Genomic DNA, 27,286 nt, shown 5'->3' on the forward strand with positions numbered 1-27,286 from the left:
TTAAAGTTTAGTTGCAAGTGAAATGTCGTCCATTTCCACGTCAGCTCTGCTGTTCTTGTAATTCAGTTTGTTAAACTCTTCCATAATCTCAACCATTGTCTTTCCTTTCGTCTCGGGTACAAAAAAAATCATGAATCCTGCGCTGAAAACGCTGTAAGCCACGAAAATCAGGAAGCAGAACTGGCCGAGTCCATCCTGCATGAAAAAAACAAGAGAAAATAGATTAAAATATATATTATACTGTCTGTATATAATATAGTATAATGATACACAGCCCATATCTCACCACTATGTAGCCGAATAACATTCCCACGATAAACATGCTGAGCCAGTTGACTGATCCACTGATCACATACGCAGAAGGACGCCACGCTTGTAGGAAGAGATCAGCAGGAAGAGCCATGGACACTCCAGCTACAAGGAGATAGTGTTTTTTATTTTATTTAAAGGCCACTGACTTATACTTAAAGGCGCCATATGTAAGAATGTGGCCGAAAACGGTTACTACATTCAAATTCAAAATACCGAGGTCTTTTAGGTTTTTCTGACGCAACTGGCAACCCGTGGTTGCTCGGCAGCTGAGACTCTACTGACTGCAATGACTGGTAGACGGCGGTAGGTGGCGCCACATGCCAAAACATGATTTCAAAACATAAACATGATTTGCAGTCTGCAAAATATATTTTTTAATGCAAATATTTAGTCTGTACTGTTGTTGTTGGTGAGTTCAGTTTGTTATATGAACATTATTCCTGAGTCTCTGTGACATATTAGGAGGATTTTATCATTTATTACATAATGCACCTTTAATGCTTATGTCTTTTACTCAACAACAGAAAACTCACACGGTCCAAGTCCATAAAGGCAGATGACGCAGAAGATGAGGCCGATGTTCACGTACGGGATCCATGAGTTCAGATCCTGACAGAGACACAGAGACAAGATCTATATAAGTTATATATATATACAGTACAGACCAAAAGTTTGGACACACCTTCTCATTCAAAGAGTTTTCTTTATTTTCATGACTATGAAAATTGTAGATTCACACTGAAGGCATCAAAACTATGAATTAACACATGTGGAATTATATACTTAACAAAAAAGTGTGAAACAACTGAAAATATGTCTTATATTCTAGGTTCTTCAAAGTAGCCACCTTTTGCTTTGAATACTGCTTCGCACACTCTTGGCATTCTCTTGATGAGCTTCAACAGGTAGTCACCTGAAATGGTCTTCCAACAGTCTTGAAGGAGTTCCCAGAGATGCTTAGCACTTGTTGGCCCTTTTGCCTTCACTCTGCGGTCCAGCTCACCCCAAACCATCTCAATTGGGTTCAGGTCCGGTGACTGTGGAGGCCAGGTCATCTGGCGCAGCACCCCATCACTCTCCTTCTTGCTCAAATAGCCCTTACACAGCCTGGAGGTGTGTTTGGGGTCATTGTCCTGTTGAAAATGGTCCAACTAAACACAAACCGGATGGAATAGCATGCCGCTGCAAGATGCTGTGGTAGTTATGCTGGTTCAGTCTGCCTTCAATTTTGAATAAATCCCCAACAGTGTCACCAGCAAAGCACCCCCACACCATCACACCTCCTCCTCCATGCTTCACGTGGGAACAAGGCATGTAGAGTCCATCCTTTCACCTTTTCTGCTTCGCACAAAGACACGGTGGTTGGAACCAAAGATCTCAAATTTGGATTCATCAGACTGGTTTCCACTGGTCTAATGTCCACTCCTTGTGTTCTTTAGCCCAAACAAGTCTCTTCTTCTTGTTGCCTGTCCTTAGCAGTGGTTTCCTAGCAGCTATTCTACCATGAAGGCCTGATTCACACAGTCTCTTCTTAACAGTTGTTCTAGAGATGTGTCTGCTGCTAGAACTCTGTGTGGCATTGACCTGGTCTCTAATCTGAGCTGCTGTTAACCTGTGATTTCTGAGGCTGGTGACTCGGATGAACTTATCCTCCGCAGCAGAGGTGACTCTTGGTCTTCCTTTCCTGGCGCAGTCCTCATTTGAGCCAGTTTCTTTGTAGAGCTTGATGGTTTTTGCAACTGCACTTGGGGACACTTTCAAAGTTTTCCCAATTTTTCGGACTGACTGACCTTCATTTCTTAAAGTAATGATGGCCACTCATTTTTCTTTACTTAGCTGTTTTTTTCTTGCCATAATACACATTCTAACAGTCTATTCTGTAGGACTATCAGCTGTGTATCCACCTGACTTCTGGGGTGGTCCCAAACCCATTTATAAGGCAAGAAATCCCACTTATTAAACCTGACAGGGCAAACCTGTGAAGTGAAGACCATTTCAGGTGACTACCTCTTGAAGCTCATCAAGAGAATGCAGAGAGTGTGCAAAGCAGTAATCAGAGCAAAAGGTGGCTACTTTGAAGAAAGTAGAATATAAGGCGTATTTTCAGTTGTTTTACACTTTTTTGTTAAGTACATATTTCTACATGTGTTAATTCATAGTTTTGATGCCTTCAGTGTGAATCTACAATGTCAATAGTCATGAAAAGAAAGGAAACTCATTGAATGAGAAGGTGTGTCCAAACTTTTGGTCTGTACTGTATATATATACATTTCCCAAGACAGAGGGAGAAGAGGTGCTGAAGTTACCTTGATGCAGAGCATCACAGTCAGCAGAGACATGGTGATGCCCATCAGTAAATATCCATAACCCATTAACTTCTTTCTTCCAGCACGATCTATGAGGAAAGACTGAGGAACAGCAGTGATGTCAGAAATCATGCTACAGTGTTCAATCCTCTTTCTTTCTTTCTCATAAATTACACTCCACTTACACACAGAGTTACGGCGATGAGCTCCGTCGCTCCGAGACCGATGGCCAAGTAACGACCCTGTTCCTTGGGCACTCCTGACTCGCGGAAGATGTCAAAGGCGTAGAAGTACAGCTGGTAAAAGTAAGTAAGAGGAGCCATTTAAACGACCCTGCGAGGTTCACGCTATAATGCCGCGTGTTATGACGTTGGACGACGTGAACGTACTGCGTTGATGCCGCAGAACTGAATCCCGGCACACGGCACGGTCAGAGTCAGCAGCTGCCACCTCACACAGCGAGAGCTCAGCACGTCCTTCACCGTCTTGGCCTTCTCCCCCTGTGAACTCTCCCTCTCCTTCTGCATGTCGTCCAGCTCCAGCTTCAGGTCGTCGTCCTGCCACAGCCACTCTAAAGCTATCACAACACCACGCTCTATCAGCGCACCGTCTATGGTAGTGGTACCTGAACCAGGTATGGATTCCTCAGTTCTCTCTACTTCCAGCTCCCATTTCTTTCTATAATCCTGTAAAAATGTTGCCGTCCAATTAAAGGCCATTTTCAGAGCAGTGAGTTGGAACCCTGAACCCTTTCACAGTTCTGAATCAGCATTCTTAATGTCAGGACCCTCAGGTCTGATGATCATCTGCTTCTCGTTGTCCTGGAAACGAGGTTGAAGATCAACGGATTGAGCCCTTTGCAGTGAAGGTTCCCAAAAATATGGAACAGCAGATTAGAGCTCTACGTTTACTGCCTTTGGTTTTAAATCAATTATTTTCCAGGATCTCCAACCATACACTCTTAGAAATAAGGGTTCCAAAAGTGTCCTTCGACAAGGGCTGAGGTTCTACCTGGAACCATTTGCTTCCAAAAAACCCTTTCCCGAATAAATGGTTTTTCAAGGGTTCTTGGTAACACTAATGATTCCAGTGAGAACCATTTTGATCCAGAGAACCCTTTAAACCCCCTTTCCTGAATAAAGGATTTTAAAAGGGTTCTTGGTGGAACCCTCCAAAAGGGTTACAGGTGGAACCTTTATAAAAAGGATCTTCATGGAGCCAAAAAGGGTTCTCCTATGAGAACAAGCCGAAGAACCTTATATGGTTCTACTTAGCCCTTTTATTTCTAAGTGTGGAAACGAGGTTGAAGATCAAATGGGATTGAGCCCTTTGCATTGGAGGCTCCCAAAAATACGGAACAACAGATTAGCGATCTACGTTTACTGCCTTTGTTTTTAAATCAATTCTTTTCCAGGATCTCCAACCCTACACTCTTAGAAATAAGGGTTCCAAAAGGGGTCCATCTACAAGGGCTGAGGTTCTACCTTGAACCATTTGCTTCTTTCCCCGAAGAAACGTTTTTTCAAGTGTTGAACAAAGGGTTTTAAAAGGGTAACAAAAATGTTCTACCTGGAACCAGAAAGGGTTCTCCTATGAGGACACGCCAAAGAACAGTATATGGTTCTGCTTAGCACTTTTATTTCTAAGAGTGTACCTTTAAACCTTTACATAATAATTCAATTTACTGAAGGCGAAAGTTTACTCAACTCGACCTGGTCCAGTGTTGGTTTGTCAGAGTAAGAGGACACATGTATTTTTACCCCTCGTCGCTCACCTCTCCTGCAGCCTTCAGTGTCTCCTTTGTCGATGTAAAGGTATCGCGGCGCTTCGGGGAAGAACGGCAGCGTCACAAACTGCAGGACGGCAGGAATGGCGCTGACGGCCAAGAGATAAGGCCACATGTCTTCTGTTCCCATCATCTCCCTAAAGAGAGCCATGAGTTAGGAAGCAGCAAATCCAAGAATCCACACCTAGAATACAGTCGTTTTTCATCAAGAGACGACTGCAAATCTTGGAAGCATCATTTTTCCTACTTGATGCCAATTATTTGACCCATAACTTTGCCAAAGCCGATGAAGATGGAGCCGGTGAGAGTCAGGAAACCTCGCAGCTTCTTTGGCGAACTCTCGCCGAGATACATGAGGTGAACGCTCACGCCAAGACCTGCGGAAAAACAGGCAAATACACAACAAATGAATGAGGTTGATGAGAAACTCAATACGTACATACAAATACACGCATCAGTCATCGTTGGAACATACCAACATTATATCCATAGAGAAATCTGCTCAGCAGGATCATCTCGAAAGATTTGGCCGTGCGACTGAAGAGCACGAGCGCGGCCGCGACCATCGCCACCACGTTGTTGAACATCAGAGCTTTTTTCCTGCAACAATGTTTTCTGTTAAATATTGTTCAATTTTATTGCAGCATTTAGGTTAAAGTCAACCTATTTAATGTTTGCATTCAAATAACTGATCAATAGTATATGTGGATATCACTGTGTTCTGATGTATTTTGTTTCTCAAAACTACTTTTTTTAAATTATGGTTTTGCATTATTGCATCTTTTGGGAAAAACAATTTACTATGTTTTCACCTGTGTTTTTAAGCCTAGAACACCATTGCTGGGTGGTTTTCATCCGAGCAAATACATTTATGTGATTTTCATGAAAACCAAGTTTTCATCTTCATTATTATTATTTTTTTTTCTATTTTTTTGTTCCCAAATTCCTAATTTTCCAGTAATTTTGGATCATTTTTATATGGTCCTCTCATGATGCTTTTCTTTCATTTTGTTAGACACCGTTTAAAATATGTATTGTATTGTCATGTTTTGATATATTTTGTAAGTACTTTTTATTGGGTGTATTTATTATCTCGGGTAAAAAGAATCCCCCGGCGTTAGTGATGGTGTTTTGAATTTGAGCGATAGTGTTCTAGGGTTAAATATCAATACTCAAGAGTTATTCTTTGAATTAACTTCAATCATGGAAAGTATTACCATGTGATTGAATGGCTTTCTGTCTATTTGGGCAACTTGATTTGTTTGTGTTTGATCAACTGTATTTACTAGTGTAAACTTGGTTTGCCCAACCCAATTTACCCTAGAACACTATTGCTCAAACTCAAAACACCATCACAACAACGGGTGATTTTTACCACCCAGCAATGGTGTTCTATGGTTGAATTAAGTCGCACTTAAACCATATAAATAAGTTCTACTAGCCCTAATAACTTAAGTTTACCCAACCCAAATAAAATAAGTTCGACCTAATCCTAGTAAAGGAGTTGAATCAACCCTAATAAATGACGTTGACCCAACACAAGTACATTAAGACGGACTAACAGGAAAGAAAACCACTTAATTCATTTAGACCAAGATAACTGAACTCTTTTGATTCTTCAGACCAAAGAGAGCAGTTTTGTTCCTCACCGGCCATAAGTGACAGGAAGGCTGCCGCTGTGAATGGCTCCGGCCCACGCTCCAAGACTCAACACGGCCACGATGAAGGACCAGATCAGCTTATTGGCCGATTGGTCCACGGGAACTTGGTACCTCGTCATCCACGTGTAGTTCACGAAACTCTGAACATGCTTAGAAAAGGCACAATGATCGCTGTTGTGAGTAAACAAGGGATTTTTTGCATCTGTGAAAATACTACATCTAGTGACCTCTTACCTCTTCAGGAGAAGCAATGACGGACACTTGAAACCCGTACTGAAAGGATCCACCGATTCCCAGCACCAGCGACAGCACGTACAGCCTCCAGTACTGAAGCTGGAACCACCAACCACACAAATGACTGTTAAGTTAACTCGTGCTAACGTGCTAACGTGCTAATGATTGACTGACAGTGACACCAATGACGCTCGGTACGTCGTCACACAGTGCACTCAACCATTCTGCTGGATTATAGATTCAAACAAACATCACAATATCACATAACTCAGACTACAATGATACATTTAAATGTTTATTTATATAATCATTTATAAGAGCTTAAATATAGGTAGATATTGTTCTAATTTTTTGATTACTTACTCAAGTTATTACAGAAGAGGAAGAGTATTAGGGCCACATGTAAAAAAAAACAACTGAAAGAAAGAATTAATTCTGAGATTAGAGTTTGAATTCTTAGAAAAAAGTCAAAATTCGGACTTTTTCTTTAATCTCAGAATGTGACTTTAATCTCCCAATTTTTATTTTAATCTCAGAGTTCTGACTTTTTCTTATTCTGATTTTTTTCCTCATAATTGTGACGTTAATCCCATAATTCTGACTTTTTCTTCAGTATTTTGACTTTAAGATAACTTTAATCTCACAATTCTTGAATTGAATCTGAGAGTTCTGACTTCTTATTCAATCCCAACATTCTGATTTAAATCCCATAATTCTGACTTTCTCTTAAGTATTCTGACTTTAATCTCACAATTCCTGAATTTAATCTGAGAGTTCTGACTTTTTCTTTAATCTTTTTTTCTCAATTCATGCTGTTTCATTTTTGGCACTAATAGCCTTCCGTATGTCATCACTTAACGTAACAAATACTGTAACTAAGTGTAGTTTTTGAATTACTTGTCGTTAATTTAAAGTAATTCACGTTTATTTCATCACTTTTCGCCACAACACATTTTACATGACAGCATGTGTTTTCCATTACTTTGTCAAAACAGTTAAAGCTGAAATCTTATCCATCCAATTGTAATGTTATGATGAATTCAACAACAGTATCTTACCTTTTTTGATGCTCCCTCCATTTTTTTGCTCTGATTCTCCAGATGTTGACTGCACAGAGTCGAGGAGCAGCATATTTGAAGCCCCCCCCCTGAGGTTACACATCGATAGACTTCAGTTGTCCATTCATGTCGTACAAGCCAAGATCGTCATGTTTTGACGCATGCGATCAGCATGACTACACGCTGCACTAGATTAAACCTGGTCTGCCTGGTTAATTCCAGTGGCTGTTGTCCACTACTGGTTATACATTGTTTAATTCTGTGGTTTTTTTTTATTGTCAATACAGCAAAACGGTGTGGGGTTTGTAATCACAATTTAAAAGGTTACCAATAAAGACAATTATGTAATCACAGATGTCCACAAAATGAGTAGGCGTAGGTGGAAAAAACATTTCAACAGTGCGTGTTTTGACATTTTTAAAGAGCCAAGACATCTGTGCCGCAGGTGCACCCTCGGTGGGAATAATACACAACTCCTTATATGGACATCCTGGGGATGTGTTTTCATAGGTCACATATTCAGGCTTTGCAAAAAAGCGGTTTATGTGTTGTTGAGTCAAAGTTAGGATTCATTTTATGTCGCATTTTTAGCAGTGATATAAAGCCGCAATAATTGTGCACAAGGTGTGTTAATGTAGTTGGTTAAGATAAAATAAAATAAATGGATCATCAGTTTTCCTTGGTTGTGCTAAAAAAAAGGCTATAAGACACTGTGTATAGTAATGGAAATAAGCAGCCAAAATGCTCTGTGTTGTTAGGGATAAATAACCTGCAATTAAACACAAGCAAGATACTTTTATTCGATCACGTTTACTTTATTAAAACTAGGGCTGTCGAAATTAACGCGTTAACGCAGGATGAGTAATTTGTGGAATTAACGCGTACATTTTTTAACGCACTTTCTCACTTTCATCGCGCTACGAGTAGACGTGCAGTTTATGAACAGGCAAGGCGGAGGGCAACTGCTTGGGGTCCTGAGTCGATAGGGGGGGCTCCTGACACTCAGAGCCTAAATGCATCAGTGAGCAGCTGCATCACCGTCTCCATTAAACAACAATAACATGTCAGTAGTAAACCTCCCTAAAGAGGCCCCACGTCTCCTCACGTTAACCTGTGTGAAGATGAAGGAAAATGAAGAGGAATTATCAATCAGGAAGTTAGAAGAGGAAGAAAAAAGAAAGAAAGACACACAGTTGTAAGTGGATAATGATATAATCATAACATTAACAGCCACTGTCTAACTAACGGGGACACAGACAGCAGCTAACATTAGCGTCAGAATGCTAGCTAACGCTAACGCTAATGCTAACTAGTAGAAGCAGTGCTTCAAAGTGCTGATGAGGAATTTCCTGCTGTGAGTTTAGTAAGAAAACTATTTAACTTCTATACTTTATATGTTGTTTATAATGTGAGTTATTTACAGTGCAATGTATAGTTTACAGTATTTTATTTTTTTCTATTTATTTATATTGTCTTTTAATGTGGTTTTTTTTTAACAATGTAATGTTTATTTTTTACTAAGTTTGTATAGGTTTTTACAAGTTATTAACAGTATTTTATTGTTCTTTACAGTTATATTTTCACATGCTTTATTTATCTCTCCGTTCCTACAACAATATAAAGAGAAAATTAGATTTTTTTTTACATATTTATGAATGGTAATTAATCGTGATTAATCGTGATTAATCCACAGCTACCCTGTGATTCATCTGATTAAAAATGTTAATCTTTTGACAGCCCTAATTAAAACATAAATGAATAACCTTCAAGTTCAACAAAAATAATTTTATTCATGTACACACAGTGGGTCAATGATTTCAGTTGACATTGAAAGCATTAAAGCTCCACCTCATAGTTCCATTTTCACAGTAAGGCAGCGACAGTGCTGCCTGTGGATGTAGCCGTGTTGTTTCCAGTGATATGAAAGTGAATATTCCAGTTACACAGTCTGACTGAAGTGACTTCTTCCAGGGTCAGGGTCAGAGGTCACATGGTCAGGGTCAGAGGTCAGAGGTCAGAGGTCACAGGGTCAGGAGAAGACACGTATCTTTAACCTCCTGAGACCAAGACATTTGTGTGATGTCTCCTTACTATTTGGGATTAGTAGCACCAAATTTCAGTTGAAGTAAAATGTTACATTTCTAGATATATGTCAAAAACCAATGTCTGTATATGAGGACAATGGGTCGGTCTTTGCTCAATTTTCCCCTTGCTATTTGTGTTCAGAAGGACTCAATTAGCCTATAAAATTAAATGTTAGTTTTCTACAATAAGTAGATATCTAAAAATCCATTGTCCTCAATCTGTTTCACAATATGTAGATTTACACTGCTTTCTGTTCAGATGGCTGCTGTGAAACCTAAAATACAAAAAAAGAATAATAACAAGCTGGATAGATAGATAGATAGATAGATAGATAGATAGATAGATAGATAGATAGATAGATAGATAGATAGATAGATAGATAGATAGATAGATCACAAGCTAACTGACACGCTAACTAGCAAGATTGATAGATTGCTTGCAAGCTAACTAGCAAGATAGATGATAGATAGATAAATAGATTGCATGTTACTTAGCATGCTAACTAGCAAGATAGATGGATAGATTGCACGTTAACTAGCATGCTAACTAGCAAGATAGATCACAAGCTAACTGACACGCTAACTAGCAAGATTGATAGATTGCTTGCAAGATAGATGATAGATAGATAGATAGATAGATAGATAGACAGACAGACAGACAGACAGACAGACAGACAGACATACATACATTTTCCCTGTCATATAAATCATAAAAAAAAAAATATGACGATACACCCGATGTCCTCAAAGGAGTACTTCATGTTTACAGACCTTGTAGCTTGCTAATATTGCTCAAATGTATCAATCTACAGACATTATTGTGCATAAATATACAAGTTTCATTCATAAAATTCAATGAGGATTCTTCCCTTGTCCATATTTCAGTTGGGAGCTACCATAAAACGTTTGCTTGCTATCTTGGTTTTTTCCCCCCACATGAGTGTAATGTTGTTATGAGACCACTAGATGGTGCGGGCAGTGTCCCTAGATGAGGTCGATGGGTCAGTGTTCTTATAAATTAAATTAAAATCATGGTGCAGCAGAACAGCAAAAAACGTAACGTCCGCATATGAGGCTGCAGCGTCTCAGGAGGTTAGAAGGCCGTGGTGAGACTAACTTCACCCAGATGATACTGAGCTTCAGTCTGAGAGTCTGGACACGTTTGGTCCTGGCCTTTGAAGTTGAGCTTGTGGAATTCCCTTGTGATGAGCGACAGAGTCTTTCCTTTGGTCTCGGGCAGAAACAGGCCGACGTAGATGGTGGATAACAGACAGACCACGGCGAAGGGAATGAAACAGTACTGCTTCAGCTCGCTCTGTTAGGGAGAGAGGCAGAGAGAAGCTGTCACACTGATCCTGAGTCAGATTTATCATTGAAAATCAGCATTAAGTCCTTTTTTTGTTGCATGCTTGACTTCAGTGTTATCCTGATTAACTTGAAAAAATCAGCGTGGAGGTAACAAAACCATCTTAAAGGGACACTGTGTAGTATTTATGGGTTTATATGACCCAAAATCCACTTTTTTATACATATTATGTGCTCCTGCATTGTCTAGTCGCTGTATAATAGTTTTTGTTTCATTTTCGTAGTGTTTCAAACACTTGTGATAATGCCTTTCAATTAATGCGGGGGACTTTTTTTTTCACGGCGCACAGGAGCCACTTTATTGTGTTTATTATGCATAAATGATGTAGGACCTTGTTAAATACAATCCACTTTGCATAATCTGTTGAGATACAAAAACTGAATGACTGTTTGTCGACAAGTGGGCGGAGTGTGTGTGTGCGTGTGTGTGCGTTCTTGTACTTGCGGCATACTGAGGACCAGTGAGGATTTTTAACCAACAAAGTGAGGTCATTTTTACGGAGTGAGGACATTTTGGCCGGTCCTCACTTTGTTTTCATTGAAATCACTTCCTTAGGTTGCTATAACATGTTATACTCAATTTGTCAAACAAAAAAAAAATCACATTCTGGACGACATAGTATAGTATGACGTTTTTGTCAAATTTTGGACCAACAATTTTGGGTCAAATTGTTTTTTCAAATTTTGGATGACATAGTATAGTATGACGTTTTTTTGTCAATTTTGGACCAAAACTTTTTGGTCAATTTTTTTTTTTAATTTTGGTCGACAAAGTATAAGTATGATGTTTTTGTAAAAAGCCCTTTTTGCTCTGGGGCTCCACCTGCAGATATTTTATGGTACTGCAACCAGTAGTTCTATATAGATGTCATTCATGAAGTAGATATTTGTAATTGTGGTGATTTATAAAGTGGAAATGCTGGTCCTCACTTTGTCAACAACCCAGTCCTCAGTATGCAGCAAGTACAAGAATGTGTGTGTGTGTGTGTGGACAGGTTAAAAACACACACTGACCACGAGGAATGGGAAAACCATTCCGGTGATGAACAGGTTGATCCACATCATGGAGCCGGCGATCATGTAGGCGGCCGGCCGAGCGGCCTGGTTGAAGATCTCTGTGGGCAGAATGCCCGTCACTCCAGCTGTGGGGAAAAATAAAAATAAAAAATATGATGTCAAATCAAGTCATTATTTAACAACAACTTTAACCCTTAGATTTGAGAATAATATACAACTTCTTATATGGACATCCTGGGGATGTGTGTGTTTATAGGTCACATATTCAGGCCTCTTATGTGTCGTTGAGTCAAAGTTATGATTCATTTTATATCACATATTTAGTAGCAGTGATATAAGCAATAATTGTGCAGAAGTCACAAAATAGACATGTTTTTCTTTTCTTTTTGTTCATAAAAACGAGCCAAGTGAACTTTGAACTGTGACGTATTTCACAAATTCAGTCCAATTTTATACATTTTGAGTACTTTTTGTGTCTATATAGATGGTGAAAATTCAGGTTTCATCAGATTGTCTAGGTTGAGATGAAAAAAACAATATAAGACACTATATATATCGCACATTCTTATGCACAAGTATAAACACATGGTCCATATCTGAAGCAGCAGAAGTTCACACCTGCTGCAAATATGTCAATCTTTCAACAACTTCTTTTGTTTCAGAACAAGTTAAACCGACCTGGTCCCATGCCAAAGCTGAGAATGTAGGTGAAGATGCAGGTCATGCTCAGGTACGACATCCAGGATACAGAGTTCTGGTTTTCATGTTGTCAGGAAAGACAAAATATCAGTTAGCAACTCACAAAGAGGACATTCTGATTTTCATTTATTTTTACATATTATTAAAAAGTCTTTTTAATTAGTTTATCACTTTACATGCTGGAAATCTTTATAGCAACTGAAATATTTGAAGCATTTCCCCATATGTCACATAAAGCCTGAATGTTGACTCATGCTGCCTCCTAGTGGACGGACTGACACACTGAAAACTTTTCTTTCCTCTCTGTAGCTGTGAGCTTTTTTTTTGTCCAATCCAACTTTATTTGTAAAGCACTTTAAAACAACCACAGTGAGCCAAAGTGCTGTATAGAAGAATAAGTAAAACACAATAAATATGAGGCACGAGAGGCGACAACGTGCATCTAAAACAACCAAAATTGTGTCCTGTAGACTTTCTCACTCATGAAGCTACAGTCATCATTATTAAGGAAAGTTAAGAGTGTTGTGCAAGTGTGTGTGTGTGTGTGTGTGTGTTGTATCACCTGGAATGAAAGTGCGACGGTGAAAACCACGGCCCACACGGTCATGAGGATGAACCCTCCCATCAGCATGAACTTGCGACCTTTGTGCTCAACCAGCAGATTCTGAAAAAAGTTCAAAAATACGTACATTAGTCTTTGAGTCTGTGAGGAATCATGTTATTATTATTATTATTATTATTATTATTATTATTACTGAGACCTATATTAAATATTAAAAAACAACAGAAAGAGCCAAATTGTAAACGTACTGAATTAAAGCTCCAGAGTGCAACATTTAGGAGGGATTATTGTATGAAGGTACTTTATTATAATACTAATAATTGAATGCTTTTAGCTTTAAAATTAGCCTTTTATATATGTTTATAAATATATATATATATACACACACATGTGTATATATATATATATATACACACACATGTGTATATATATATATATATATATACACATGTGTATATATATATATATATATATATATATATATATATATATATACATATATATATATATATATATATATATATATATATATATATATATATATATATGTATGTACATATATACTTTAGATCAGGGCCTTGCTTTATGGAGGCCCCATCTTGGGCCGCCATGTTTCTACAGCAGCGTTCAGAAGCAGAATCTTACTATGAACACAAATATTTACATAAATTACTAAAAGAAGTGTGGGTAGAAGGTGTGAAAGATTTTGAATATGTTTTTCTGGAAGGAAAAATGTCTTTGTAATGCCCTGTTGTGAGCAGTGTTGGTTGCAGTCTCCAATCTCACCACTAGATCTTCAGCTTTATATTTAAAGTACAGACATGAAAGAAAGTGTGTGCAACTGTTTCTCTGACATAACATAACCATTTACACTTTAAGTCACTATATCTCATTGAAAAATGCAACAAGCTGAACTCACTAAGGTTTATTATGAACAGACGTCTCAACCGTTTGGTAGAGGCCTGTATCTGAAATACTGTAGGGTCTAATTTAAAAATAAATAAATATTGATTGTCGTTATTGTTATCATAAGTAAATAAAATAAAATAATAAAAAATGCAAAGACATTTTTTTTCCTTAAAGGGTTAATAAAACAAGTTTCTATTTACAGTTTAGAAACAACACATGGAAAAATGTGACCTCATAGTGAAATGTCACGTGATCCTAACAGAGATTAAGACATGAACAGTAGCTTTTAATCTGTGTCGTATACTTACACACATTATACACGCTGTGAATTCACACGAGCCGGTGCCGACGGTGACGTACTGGACTTTGTCGTCGGCGATCCCTGCTTCTTTAAACACGTACGATGCGTAGAAATAAATCTGGGGGAAAAAAAAGACAAAAGAACATGAAAGAACACGAGAAAGAGAGAGAGAGAGAGAGAGAGAGAGAGAGCTGCAGTTAAGCTGATTGAGCATTTTGTACATGGAGTAACTGTGTTAATACCCTGTTCCCTCTCTGTAAACCCAGCAAGTATGTGATTAGAAGAAGAAACTTAGGTTAGGTTTTACTGAGAGGGCACTTCAGTTATGACTGATGAGAGAGAGACAGAAACCATGTGAAAGGTACTGTACATATAATAAGAATCATATGTTAAAGTCAATGTTATTCAGAGCGTAGTACGATGGTGCATTATTGATGCGAACGTAAAGAAAACCCAGACATAACACAAACTGCTGATGGATCCTCTCACATTTCCAATCACCCTGTTGTTGTGTACTGTAGATGGAAAGAACACCTGACACCGGAGAGCAGTATCACCGACACCGATCTGCTCGGGTTACATAACTTTATCTACACGGTCGCTCAAGGTACGTATTCCGAGTAACGAGGTTTATGCTAAACAGTCATGACATTTACGTCGGAGATGTTGGGAAAACGCAGGGGAGAATGTTCACGTTCTGGCTGCAGGACACGACGGTTTGGAAGACGATATGAAATATGACATCACTCCCAACAGAGGGAGGTGGACCAAGAACCAACAAGCGTCCACCTACCACGCTGCCCTGAGCTCGCTTACAAAAACACTTGCACAATAGCGGACTGTGTCTCTCAGGTTAACCCCGATGACCCTCGTTCACACTCTCTAGTATAGATAACAAGCACAGTCAAGCTACAGCTCAGGTTAGGAAATAAAGAAATGTACTTATGTACACTACCGGTCAAAAGTTTGGGCTCACCTATACCACTGTTTTAATGTTTTCCATTAAAAGTCACACTTTTATTCATCAAAAGAGTTGCAAAATGAATAGAAAATATAGTCAAGACTTTGACAATTATGATTTTTATTCCAAATAATAATAATTTTGCCCTTTTCGTCAAAGAACAGCTGTGCTAACATCATTGTACAAGGGTTTTCAAGGGTTTTCTAATCATCCAATAGTCTTCTAACACCATTAGAAGACTGGACATGGGCCTCTATACACATATTCCATCACACTCTTGGAAATAAAAGTGCTAAGTCGAACCATGTAAGGTTCTTCGGCTTGTCCTCATAGGAGAACCCTTTTTGGTTCCAGGTAGAACCTTTTTATAAAGCTTCCACCTGGAACCATTAGTGTTACCAAGAACCCTTGAAAAACCTTTTCTTCTGGATTTCTGGTTTTTCAGAAGCAAATGGTTCCAGGATGAACCTCAGCGCTTGTAGAAGAACCCTTTTGGAACCCTTATTTCTAAGAGTGTAAAAACCAGACGTTTGCAGCTAGAATAGTAACGTTTACCTCATTAACAATGTATAGAGTGTATTTCTGACTCATTTAATGTAAAAAAAAGTGCTTTTCCTTCAAAAATAAGGACATTTCTAAGTGAGCCCAAACTTTTGAAAAGTAGTCTATATATATATATATAAGATATACTGGACAAAGGATGTTGAAGATAGAGAAGACCTCAGAGAAGATTCATGGAAGATTGTGAAGAGGTCAGTTGGTGTAACAGTGGAGGACAGAAGGCAGGACAGGGTGAGATGGAGTCAGACGAAACTGAAAGAAGAAGAAGAAGAAGATCCTACAGATGATAAACACCTGGATTTTTCCATCAGTTACTCAGAACCTGAAGATCTTGAAACGTGAGGTTGAACATCTCCAACTTAAGGAAGTCCAGCTAACTACTGAAGCCAAGTACATGTTCTCCTCTCTCTGTAAGACCTTAAAGTGCTTTGAGATATCACATTTGATTTGATTTGAAGAACCCATTCATAGCATCTTCTACCGCTTTATCCTCCACATTGAAGGCCCAAAGAATTGGACTGTGGGACAGAGGAAACCGGAGAACCTGGAGAAAAACTCTCTCCGATGGTGACATAAACATCGACCTGCCTTACCGAGTCGTTGCCGCAGAGCTGCATGGCGCTGCTGATGATCATGACGGAGATGAGTTGCCAGCGAACTGAGCGATCGCTGAACAGCTCCCAGGGTCTTCTCGGCCTCATGCCTTTGGTTTCTGCCTGTTCCTGCAGGATTTCATTCAGCTCACTGCTCTGGACCTCACAGCCACGCAGACACTGCAGAGCTTCAGCGTAATAAAAATGAATAAATAAAATGTGGTAGTGGATTAATTAAGGACAAGGAAACTGTCTTTGAGATCCTCTCCACCGGCGCCGACCCACCTTTAATACAAGCCTCCTTGTCCCCCTTGTCTATGAGCAGATATCTGGGACTTTCTGGAAACCACGGCAAGGTCAGGAGCTGAATGAGGCCAGGGAGGGCGTTGCTGGCAAGAAGGTACTGCCAACACGGCTCACTGCCCAAAATCTCTCTGCAAATAAATCAATTAAATCAATATAAACCAGCATCACTAACGCCGTCTTTTATTTACGTCAGTCTCCACATACCTGAGTCCCACCACTTGTCCCAGCACGACGCCAAAAGCGGCGAAAACGGCCGACGTCAGCGAGGCAGCGCCGCGCAGGTGCTTTGGTGCACTTTCTCCAAAGTACATGGGCTGCACGTTCATGCTGATTCCTGAACCAACAACAAACAGTGGATTTCTATCAATTTTTTGTGCTTTTCCATTAAAAAAAAAAAAGAAAGGATATCTTCTGACATAACTTTCGTACCACAGTTTATTCCAACCAGGACGCGTGAGATGATGATCATCTCAAAGGACTTGGCCGCTCTGCTCGTCACGGCTAAGAGCGAGCCGGTCAGGAGGAAAAAGTTGTTCATGAGCAGACATTTCTTCCTTTCACAGAGGGAACACAGATTAACAATTAAAGGCGCCACATGTAACAATGTGGCCAAAAACAGTTACTACATTCAAATTCAAAACACCAAGGTCTTTTAGGTTTCGTTTTCTGACGTAACTGGCAACCCGTGGTTGCTCGGCAGCTGAGACTCTACTGACTGCAATGATTGGTAGACGGCGGTAGGTGGCGCCACATGCCAAAACATGATTTCAAAACATAAACATGATTTGCAGTCTGCAAAAATTTTTTTTGAATGCAAATATTTTGTCTGTACTGTTGTTGTTGGTGAGTTCAGTTTGTTATATGAACATTATTCCTGAGTCTCTGTGACATATTAGGAGGATTTTATGATTTATTACATAATGCACCTTTAAATATTATTCATCATCATGCAACTCTGTCAATCCAAAGAGAACAAATATCCCCCAAAAATTCCTGTTTGAGTCAGTTATGGTGAAACTACGGTGACCGAGTGTCAGAAACAGGCCATTTAATGCGTGTGCGTGCAAAAATGTGCGATATTCGTTATGTGCAAAGTGGATTAAGTGCAATTACTGTCTGTGTAGATGCTCATTCATGCAGGTCAAAGTTCTTCAAAAGTCATTGAATCAGTAACACTTGGTAGTTGTTTAGTAAAAGACAGTTGTTGTTGTTATGCTGTTTATATCCACAGTAACAGAACCAGATTTTAAAAGCATCTTATATTATATCATTACCTCCCAAAGCGTATGGTCATAGGTCCTGCGATCAGAGCTCCGGCGAATCCCCCCAACGAGAAGATGGAGACGATGATGGTCCACACCAGCGTCACCTGGTACGACTGCAACTGGACGTCCCAGCGCTCCAGGACTGTGGTGTTGATGAACGTCTGAATAAACTGAAGATGAGATAAGATCAAAGTTTCCAAACCAATTGGGTAACCGATTACACACACACACACACACACACACAAATGTAAACACAACAAAGTTAAAACTTACTCTCATTACTGAGGTGTATATATTTAACCCCACATCAGTTTAATCACTTCCACAAGAAGACACTCAAACGATGACCTAATGCTGATGCTGGTGTGCACAGGTTATGCATTATATGTCATTAACCTTGTCCGCTCTCGCTCTCTGTTTCCTCATCTTGCAGGTTGCAGGATCCAGATCCCTTTTCATTCATATCACATCATAGCCATTATTATTATTATGCTATAATTAAAGATAACATTGAATTGTATTGAATATAAAAACTCCACCTCCAGACTGTCTTCTACACTCTTAGAAATAAAAGTGCGAAGTAGAACCACATAAGGTTCTTCGGCTTGTGCTCATAGAAGAACCCTTTTTGGCTCCAGGTAGAACCTTTTTATAAAGGTTTTTTTTAATAAAGGTTCCACCTAGAACCCTTTTAAAACCCTTTATTCAGGAAAGGGGATTTAAAGGGTTCTCTGGATCAAAATGGTTCTTACTGGAACCATTAGTGTTGCCAAGAACCCTTGAAAAACACTTTCTTCAGGGAAATGGTTTTTCAGAAGCACATGAAAATCAAAAATCTGAAGCAGTGAAAGAGAAACGTACAGTTGTCGGTGCGTTCATGATGGCGAGGTTGTAGCCGTACTGCAGAGTTCCTCCTGTTCCTGCAGCCAGAACCATCAGCACCAGGTTCAGAGAACTGCCCTGTTGACACGACCAGAAAAGACACATGTCAAGTGTTTTTAATCAGATTATATATATGAACATGAGATTAGGTGCTTTGATTTTATGCTGCAAATCATGTCAGATAAAAGATAAAAATCTGACTTGAAGCCTGTTGTCTTTTAAGGTCAACATGTGTAAACTAAAACCATATCACATAACAAAGATACATTCACCAGCCAGTTTATTAGGTACACACGTGTAACTGCTTTTTAATGCAAATATCAGCCAATCACATTGCAGCAACTCCACATTTAGGCATTTTTACAGACTGCTGACATACAACCATCTCTAGAGTTTACAGAGAATGATCTGAACAAGAGAAAATACCTAATGAACTGATGTTGGAGGTCAAATACAGCCAATGTTATGTGAAATAATGACTTATCTATCTTTAACAAAACATATTATGACAACTATGGCATTTAACTTAAGTTGTTTGTCCAAGTGTAAACCATTAAATTAAGTCATTAACTTGCAATAAATAATACAGATCGAGGAAAATGTACCTGAAGAGTTTCTCTAAGGAGGAAAAACAAAATATATAATATGTATATATATATATATATATATATATATATATATATATATTTATATTTACCTTCTGTGCAGCAGAGTGTGACATTGTTAATCAAAGGTGGTCAAACTAAGAGGAAAAAAAAGTCAGGTCCAGCAGCAAAGCGCTCACATCCAACTCCCCCCCGAGTCAGCACGGGCACGAGCCTGCCTGCGGTTATGTCTGTGATTGGCTGAATGTTGTGCAGCGAAGCGGTTACGCGCAAGTGTGTATGTGTGTGTGTGTGTGAGTGCCTGCTGCACGGGGCTCTTTAAATATCAGCGCAATCTGTGCGCACAACCTCCGCGAATGACGCAACAATTCAGTTCAGTCAGCGATTAAGACCAACAACACGTCAGAGGAGCGAGGATGTGATAAGTCACCGTTCAGGTGCTTAACTTATTCTCTGAAGTCGCGTGTTTGAATCATAAATGGACTTGTTTAAATACTTGGAAGTTAAAAAAAAATTGGACTGGATTATTGGAGGATATTTTCAAAATGTGCTATTTTCACGTAGAAAATCAAGGTCCATATGAAGACACCATATATGGTTTCCTTGCCCCATCTGAAAAGAGTACAGTGTCTATTAGAATATACAAGAAACACACAAATAAATTGAACGGAACATTATTTTAGAACCTTTTGGAACAGTGTTTGCCAAAGACGTGCAGCATGTGCCTCGTCAGGTTGGGGTGAAAGGAAAATAGGGGGACAAGAGGAGAGAGGTGGAGGACACTCTGAGAAATAAAAGTGCTAAATAGAACCATATAGGGTTCTTCGGCTTGTCCTCACACTTTTTGGCTCCAGGTAGAACCTCTTTATAAAAAGGTTCTACCTGAAACCCTTTTGGAGGGTTCCACGAAGAACCCTTTAAAAACCCTTTATTCAGGAAAGTGGCTTTAAAGGGTTCTCTGGATCAAAATGGTTCTTACTGGAACCATTAGTGTTACCAAGAACCTTTTCAGAAGCAAATGGTTCCAGGTAGAACCTCAGCCCTTGTACAAGAACCCTTATTTCTAAGAGTGGCGTAATAACAATAATAACAACAAAGAAGCAAACAGTACAACATGTTTCTGTTAAAATAAAATAAAGTCAATAAGAGAGCGAGAGAGGAGGGAACATGAACCTAAATAAAGATAATAAGAGTTTATAGGAGCTGCACAGAAACATCTCTATTTCCTCTCTCTGTTTGTTTGTGTTATATTTGTGATCTCTGCAGGTGCAGGAGCAGCATCTGTCAAACGTTTCACTGCAAAGTTACATTTGGATTGAGCTCAGACTCGTGTGACTCTGTGAGAGCTTCAAGTTAATATGTCACTGTATATTCACTGTTGTCTGTGCATGTTTTACACTTAAGACAATAATGGTTTAAAAAAATAATGCTCAGGCACACACCACAAACATTGACCCCCAGTAAATATATATATAAGTATATATATATGTGTGTGTGTGTGTGTGTGTGTGTGTGTGTGTATGTATATTCTGTATATTGTTGTGGAATACATGAAATAAGCACCGTACAAACTGAAACCATAACAATAGAAGATTTGGTGCTGTTGATACTGTACATCATTTATTGTATTACTGTTATTATTATTATTTGTAGTATATGTCTACTCGTAGTATACGTCCATCACCTGTTTATGTCCAGCAGAGGGCGCTGCTGTGATGTGGTTGCAGGTTTTCTGCAATCACAACCCAATGGGACAGAATAGTGTAAAAAAAACAAAAAAACATTGTTTTGTCTGTTTCAACAATAGAAACAGACAAAACAATGAATGTGTTTTTTTTAATCATCAGTCAGTGAACTCATGATTTATTTTCAACCACAGATGACCTTGTTTTTAAAATGACAAGGTCCACAGATTATAGAGGCACGATTAATAACAACAAGGACAAAACTAGTCCTCTGGAAGTGTTTGAAGTGTTATATTAAGGATGGAAAGTTACAAAACTATGAATAAATAAATAAGTAAATAAATAAAAGCATAATTTAATTAATGTATGTATTTATCCATCTCTTTGTTTCCTATATCCATTTATATATCATTCATTCATTTATGTCTATATATTTTCTGTGTCCTATGCTAATGATGTAGCAGGGGTTGAGTTTACAGACCTGTGATGATTCAGATTCTACTACTTCTGTCTGCCAGAGAACAGCCAGAGCTCGAACCAAGTAAAACTCAACTTAGACTTATTTTCCCATAGACGTCCATTTAACTGAGCTATTTTTGCATCCAGCAGAGTCGCCCCCTCTGGTCGCTATTAAGTATACACTCGCCTCCTGGTTGGCTTCAACCAGCAAACCAGAAGAGTTTGTCCACTTTCTAATGTGTGTGTGTGTCTTCCTTAACCTTTGGCTGCTGGGATTTAAACTGTCTTTTATTTATTTAATTTCTTCTTTGCCTCACTATTTTTTTAAATTTAAGTGTGTCAATGAAACTATTAAAATATTTATTTTCATATTGATAATGTCTAGCCTGTACACATTGTACATTTTTGTAATTATTTTAAACAAGGGCTTGGTACTATTGTATTTAATTTTAATTAAAAATTTTAATAAAAAAATTTTAATGTTTAAATTTTTAATTTTAGTTTAAAAAAAATAAAAAATAAATGTTTGTTTTTTTAATTAAAATTTTAAATGTTTAAATTTTTAATAAATAAAAAAAAAAATCAATTTCTTTCGGGATAATAACATTATTCTGATTCTTAAAACGATGCCCCGCCCCTTGTCTCCTTCCCCGCCTGTGATTGGTCAGCCTCTGACAGGATTACACGCGTTTCCTCAATTGAACAAACACAGTGAAGTTTAGAGACGCTGGTTGAAAACAGACGCTCATGTCTTTACCTGAAGACACTGAAAGTGTCACGTGTTTGTGTTCGGCCTGTTGTGTCATTTCATGTTTGTTTTTGTTTTTTTTGTTTAGTTTTGTGTGTGTGTGTGTGTGTGTGTGTCTCTCTCTCTGTGTGTGTGTGTGTGTGTCCTAATGACCTGTTTCCCAACACACGCCTGTGTTTCAGTGAATCTGCCTCTCGAGTTTCTTTAGTTTCATCCTCACGTCGTCAGGATGACACGGATTTTCTGGGACGCAATTTTCCTCATAAGTGGTGAGTGAATGAGGAATATTATTGTTATTATTATTATGAGATGAGGTTTTCTCACCACTGAACCATGATGAAACATCATAATATCACTTTTAAAACGCTATTTATAGTTTTATTGTATGTTTAATTGTGTTGTTTTTATTCTTCATACAGTATTTTATTGTTTTATTGTATGTTTTCTTGTTTGTTCTTAGGTCATTTAGGTCTTATGGGGATTTGTTGTTGTTGTTTTAAAAGTGCTTTATAAATAAAGTTGAATTGGATAAACACTTTCAAATCAGTCAATATTGATATATTTTTATTTATTGTTTTGCTTTAGAGTGAAATTTGAATAAATCAGTTTCCCTTTTATGGATTTTATTATTGAGGCTGGATTTTTATCAACACATCTAAGCTAAAACATTTAAAGTGATATTTATATCTCAATGTGTCGTCTATATAAGCTTTTATTATATTATTATTGTCACAGTATATTGTTATTTCATTATTTTACAGTCCATATTTAACAGTATTTACCCGATTTGTAATCAGTGCTTGTGTTATTTGTATTAATATCTGTGCTTCGTGTTGTTTTTCATCCTGTTGTGTTGACGCAGTGATGTGTTTGTACGGTGGAAAGAAGAAATTAAGACATATTTTAGTCCAACTTTTTTCCATTTTACTACAGTCCATAGTTGTGGTCGCTCGTATTCACGTGGGCAGCTGTTATTTATAGAGCTTGAGTTTCATCCTTTTAGTGGATTCTTGACCCGTTTTGCTATTGTTGGGCTCAAGGCGACTCAGCGAAAAAAAACCCCACAGATATCACATTGAAAAGTGGGTCACGTGATCACAGGCCTCTCGGGTTGTTCCACCATAATAGTGATGATATTTAACACCTGGTGTCACCTGAGGGGGCGATCACTACATACATACTTTTTAGTGTATCTGTGGCACTCAGTGGTGTTTACTGTGAAATTTGTCAGGATTTACTCAGGACATACTCTAAAAAAAACAAATGTCTCTCTGTCTTTCTTCAGGTTCCCTCTTCACGTTTGGAGCAGGGCCGATCAATTCAACAGTGGAAACTCTCATTTTCATGGATATGAATTCCACCGCAGCTCCAAACTCTACGGTAATCGGTGACGTCGCGACTACGACTGACGTCCATCCAGTTAAAGGTGAGTCTCCGCGTAACGGGAGAACGTTGTGTGCTGCATTTGTGTGTTTGATGTCGTCGTTTTTCTGCAGGCGAGTGTCATCCATACTTCAGACTGTACAATAATGTATGTTCACATCTGTGTGTGTGTGTGTGTGTGTGTGTGTGTGTGTGCAGATTCCCTCTTTACGTTTGGAGAAGGACGCACAGATGATTCATCACTCATCACTTCTGGCTTTGCCGTCCATACAAATGACTCCAGCAGCAGCAGCAGCAGCAGTGGTTCCACGACCACAAACACTCTTCCAGTTAAGAGTACGTTTAACTTCTACTGATTTGTGTAGTTTAGTTAAGTTCGGTTTGTCGTTATTGTTTAAAAGCTGAGTTTGTGCCAAAATTAACCAATCCATACCATCCTTCACCATCTTTTTTTGGCACCCTTCTGATGGTGCGCGCTACCATTTATTATTATTATTTTTTTCAGTTTAGCATAGACACAGGTTAGAGTTCAAGGTCGTAATACACAACTCCTTATATGGACATCCTGTGTGTGTGTGTGTGTGTGTGTTATAGGTCACATATTCAGGCTTTAAAAATCGTCTTCTTATGTGTTGTTGACTCAAAGTCATTATTCATTTTATATAGCATTTTTAGCCTTCATATAAAGTAGCAATAATGAGAGTGAAGAAGTCTCAACATAGAGTTTTTCTTTTCTTTTTTTCATAAAAATGAGCCGATAGATAGATAGATAGATAGATAGATAGATAGATAGATAGATAGATAGATAGATAGATAGATAGATAGATAGATAGATAGATAGATAGATAGATAGATAGATTCTAGCTTGGTAGCTCATAAGCTAACTAGCAAGATAGATAGATAGATAGATAGATAGATAGATAGATAGATAGATAGATAGATAGATAGATAGATAGATAGATAGATAGATAGATAGATAGATTCTAGCTTGGTAGCTCATAAGCTAACTAGCAAGATAGATAGATAGATAGATAGATAGATAGATAGATAGATAGATAGATAGATAGATAGATAGATAGATAGATAGATAGATAGATAGATAGATAGATAGAGCTGTGACGTATTTCACAAATTCAATCCCGATTAAATTTTTTTTTGAGTACTTTTTGCTCAGGAGTGTTTATATAGTTGTTTTTTCTAGACAATCTGGTTTTCATGGTCTAGAACTAGAGCTGCAACTAGTGATTATTTTTGTAATTGATTAATCTGTCGATTATTTTCTCGATTAATCGTTTGGTCCATAAAATATCAGAACATTTTCAAAAATGTTGATCCGCGTTTGTCAAACCTGGAAATGACGATGTTCTAGAATGTCTTGTTTTGTCCACAAAGCAAAATGATTCCGTTTTAATGATTTCTATGTTTATGTGGAGCAAAGAAACAAAGAAAATATTCACATTTAAGAAGCGGAAACAGTCTTGTTTTAATCATGAAGAAAGCTTCAAACCGATTAAGCGATTATCAAAATAGTTGACGATTAATCGTTTCGTCTCCAGTTTAAAACAAAAAAAGCAGCCGAAATCTGAAACCCTGTGTTTCTAAGGGTTAAAACACCGTGTGCCAACCTGGCCACCGTTTCCCCTTTCACGCCACCGGCTCCTTAAGTCTCCCGCTGAGCCGCCGGGCGCCGACACATGTGACACATGTTACGCAGACACTGCGGCGCACACTGATAATTGATCCTCTTAGCGTGAGTCAATGCTGCGATTGTGCTCAATCAAAGATTGCTACAGCTGAGAAGCACATTCAGCCGTTTGACAGAAGCCGCACCTTTCGCCATTGTTTGCCGTGCGTAAAGGGCACCGCGGTCGGCCCCGAGGGCTGAGGGCTGGGTTCTGGGTTTCAGCGATCGGCTCATTCTTCTGCCAGAAAAATCACATGAGAAGGCAGAGAGGGGCTTGGTAGGCAGATGCCTCGGGGACAACAGAGGGCTTTTCACTGACTCTGAAAGAAGACAATACAACGCGGGCTGCGATCCAGCAGCCCATTTACCGTCGGAATGGAGTGTGTGTGACGACGGAGGCTGCTATGCAGCTATCTTGTCTGCATGTTCGTCCTCCTTCTCACCCCCGAAAAAGCCACACTGTGGCGTCTGTTTCGGCCGCCGCTGGAACACTGACGCTTGTCTGGGTCACTTATATAGGAATTTGAGTGACTGTACAGCATGTGTGTGTGTGTGTGTGTGTGTGAGAAGAAATGTTTTTGTTAGGTCTGGGTGGTTTTCATTTAATCGGATACGTCAGAGTGAAAAAAACTGATTGACGTAGATTCTTTTTAAAAGAATAAAGATCCACACAGGGCTGATCTCTCTCCTGAGACGAGGCCTCACTGGGAGTTTTCTGTGACCTTTTCTCGAGTCTAATTGTCCCTCCTCAGTTACACAGATACATGTAAGCCATCACAAATCCACACGCAACAACGTCCGACGACAAAGGACTTTGGTGGATGGCGTGAGTCTCGGATTTGGGATTTAGAGCACGTTTCAGGCTTAGGCTATTCTTAGATATATCATATTCACCTGGATGGTGTTCTGCAGAGTAGACTGGACGACCAAATACAGTAATAATAACTTTTCTCTACATCTCTGCAGAGTTTGTGGCGGCGGCCGTTCGGTCTCATTTCGACGACTGTCCAGACTCCCACCGCCATTTCTGCTTCCACGGCACATGTCGCTTCCTGATACTGGAGGAGACGCCTGCATGTGTGTAAGTCAGTGCTTCCTGAAATGTGAATGCCAATAGCCAACATATTTGTTGTTTCCATTGAAGCATTTAGCAGACTTACAAAAGACCAATTAGCTTACGTAGAAGACGTTTTGGAAATAAATCCACTAGATGCTGTTGGAAGAGCTGAGCCTTCAACAGCTTCTTGAAGATAGACATCATCATTCTGATGAATGGAGGCTTGAAAGACTGAAACATGGTAATGGTCACTTCACAGCATGAAGGTTCCTGGTTTGAATCCAGGTTCAGGAGCTTTTTCATGTGGATTTTGCATGGAATTCACATTCATAATAAACCTAAGATCTAAAGCCACTGAAAACTTGGGTAAGAAAACCGAAGTAGAAAGAAGAAGAAAAAGAAATGGTCTCATTTTATTTTTGAAAATTTTTACTCAAACTAACCAAATTGTCTCGTTTTATTTTGAAAATTGTACTCTAACTAACAAAACTGTGTTTTATTTTGAAAATTGTACTTTAACAAAACCATCTCATTTTATTTTGAAAATTGTACTCTAACAAAACTGTCTCATTTTATTTTGAAAATTGTACTCTAACATAACTGTCTCGCTTTATTTTGAAAATTGTACTCTAACATAACTGTCTCGCTTTATTTTGAAAATGGTACTCAAACTAACATAACTGTCTCATTTTATTTTGAAAATTGTACTCAAACTAACAAAACTGTCTCATTTTATTTTGAAAATAATACTCAAACTAGCAAAACTGTCTCATTTTATTTTGAAAATTGTACTCAAACTAACA

The 27,286-nt window shown here is 38.6% G+C and overlaps 2 protein-coding genes across 2 annotated transcripts; both read right to left on the reverse strand.

Moving 5' to 3' along the window:
* On the reverse strand, window positions 1-7,378 carry LOC310929730 (solute carrier family 2, facilitated glucose transporter member 11-like; the record flags this gene model as incomplete). The annotated part of the gene is made up of 12 exons (XM_083892576.1): window positions 1-195; window positions 287-414; window positions 846-921; window positions 2,619-2,720; window positions 2,804-2,914; window positions 3,008-3,195; window positions 4,393-4,541; window positions 4,652-4,781; window positions 4,880-5,004; window positions 6,054-6,214; window positions 6,300-6,398; window positions 7,358-7,378. The coding sequence occupies 12 exons, from the start codon at window positions 7,376-7,378 to the stop codon at window positions 1-3; spliced, it is 1,485 nt and encodes a 494-aa protein (XP_083748702.1).
* A 3,156-nt stretch (window positions 7,379-10,534) lies between these two features.
* LOC310929731 (solute carrier family 2, facilitated glucose transporter member 11-like) lies at window positions 10,535-19,583 on the reverse strand (the record flags this gene model as incomplete). The annotated part of the gene is made up of 12 exons (XM_083892577.1): window positions 10,535-10,756; window positions 11,821-11,948; window positions 12,502-12,577; window positions 13,085-13,186; window positions 14,302-14,412; window positions 16,410-16,597; window positions 16,695-16,843; window positions 16,920-17,049; window positions 17,145-17,269; window positions 17,990-18,150; window positions 18,842-18,940; window positions 19,560-19,583. The coding sequence occupies 12 exons, from the start codon at window positions 19,581-19,583 to the stop codon at window positions 10,535-10,537; spliced, it is 1,515 nt and encodes a 504-aa protein (XP_083748703.1).
* Window positions 19,584-27,286: the final 7,703 nt, after the last annotated feature.

Source organism: Microchirus variegatus, assembly GCF_963457635.1.
Source record: "Microchirus variegatus genome assembly, chromosome: 7".
In the NCBI taxonomy this organism is placed as follows: Eukaryota; Metazoa; Chordata; class Actinopteri; order Pleuronectiformes; family Soleidae; genus Microchirus; species Microchirus variegatus.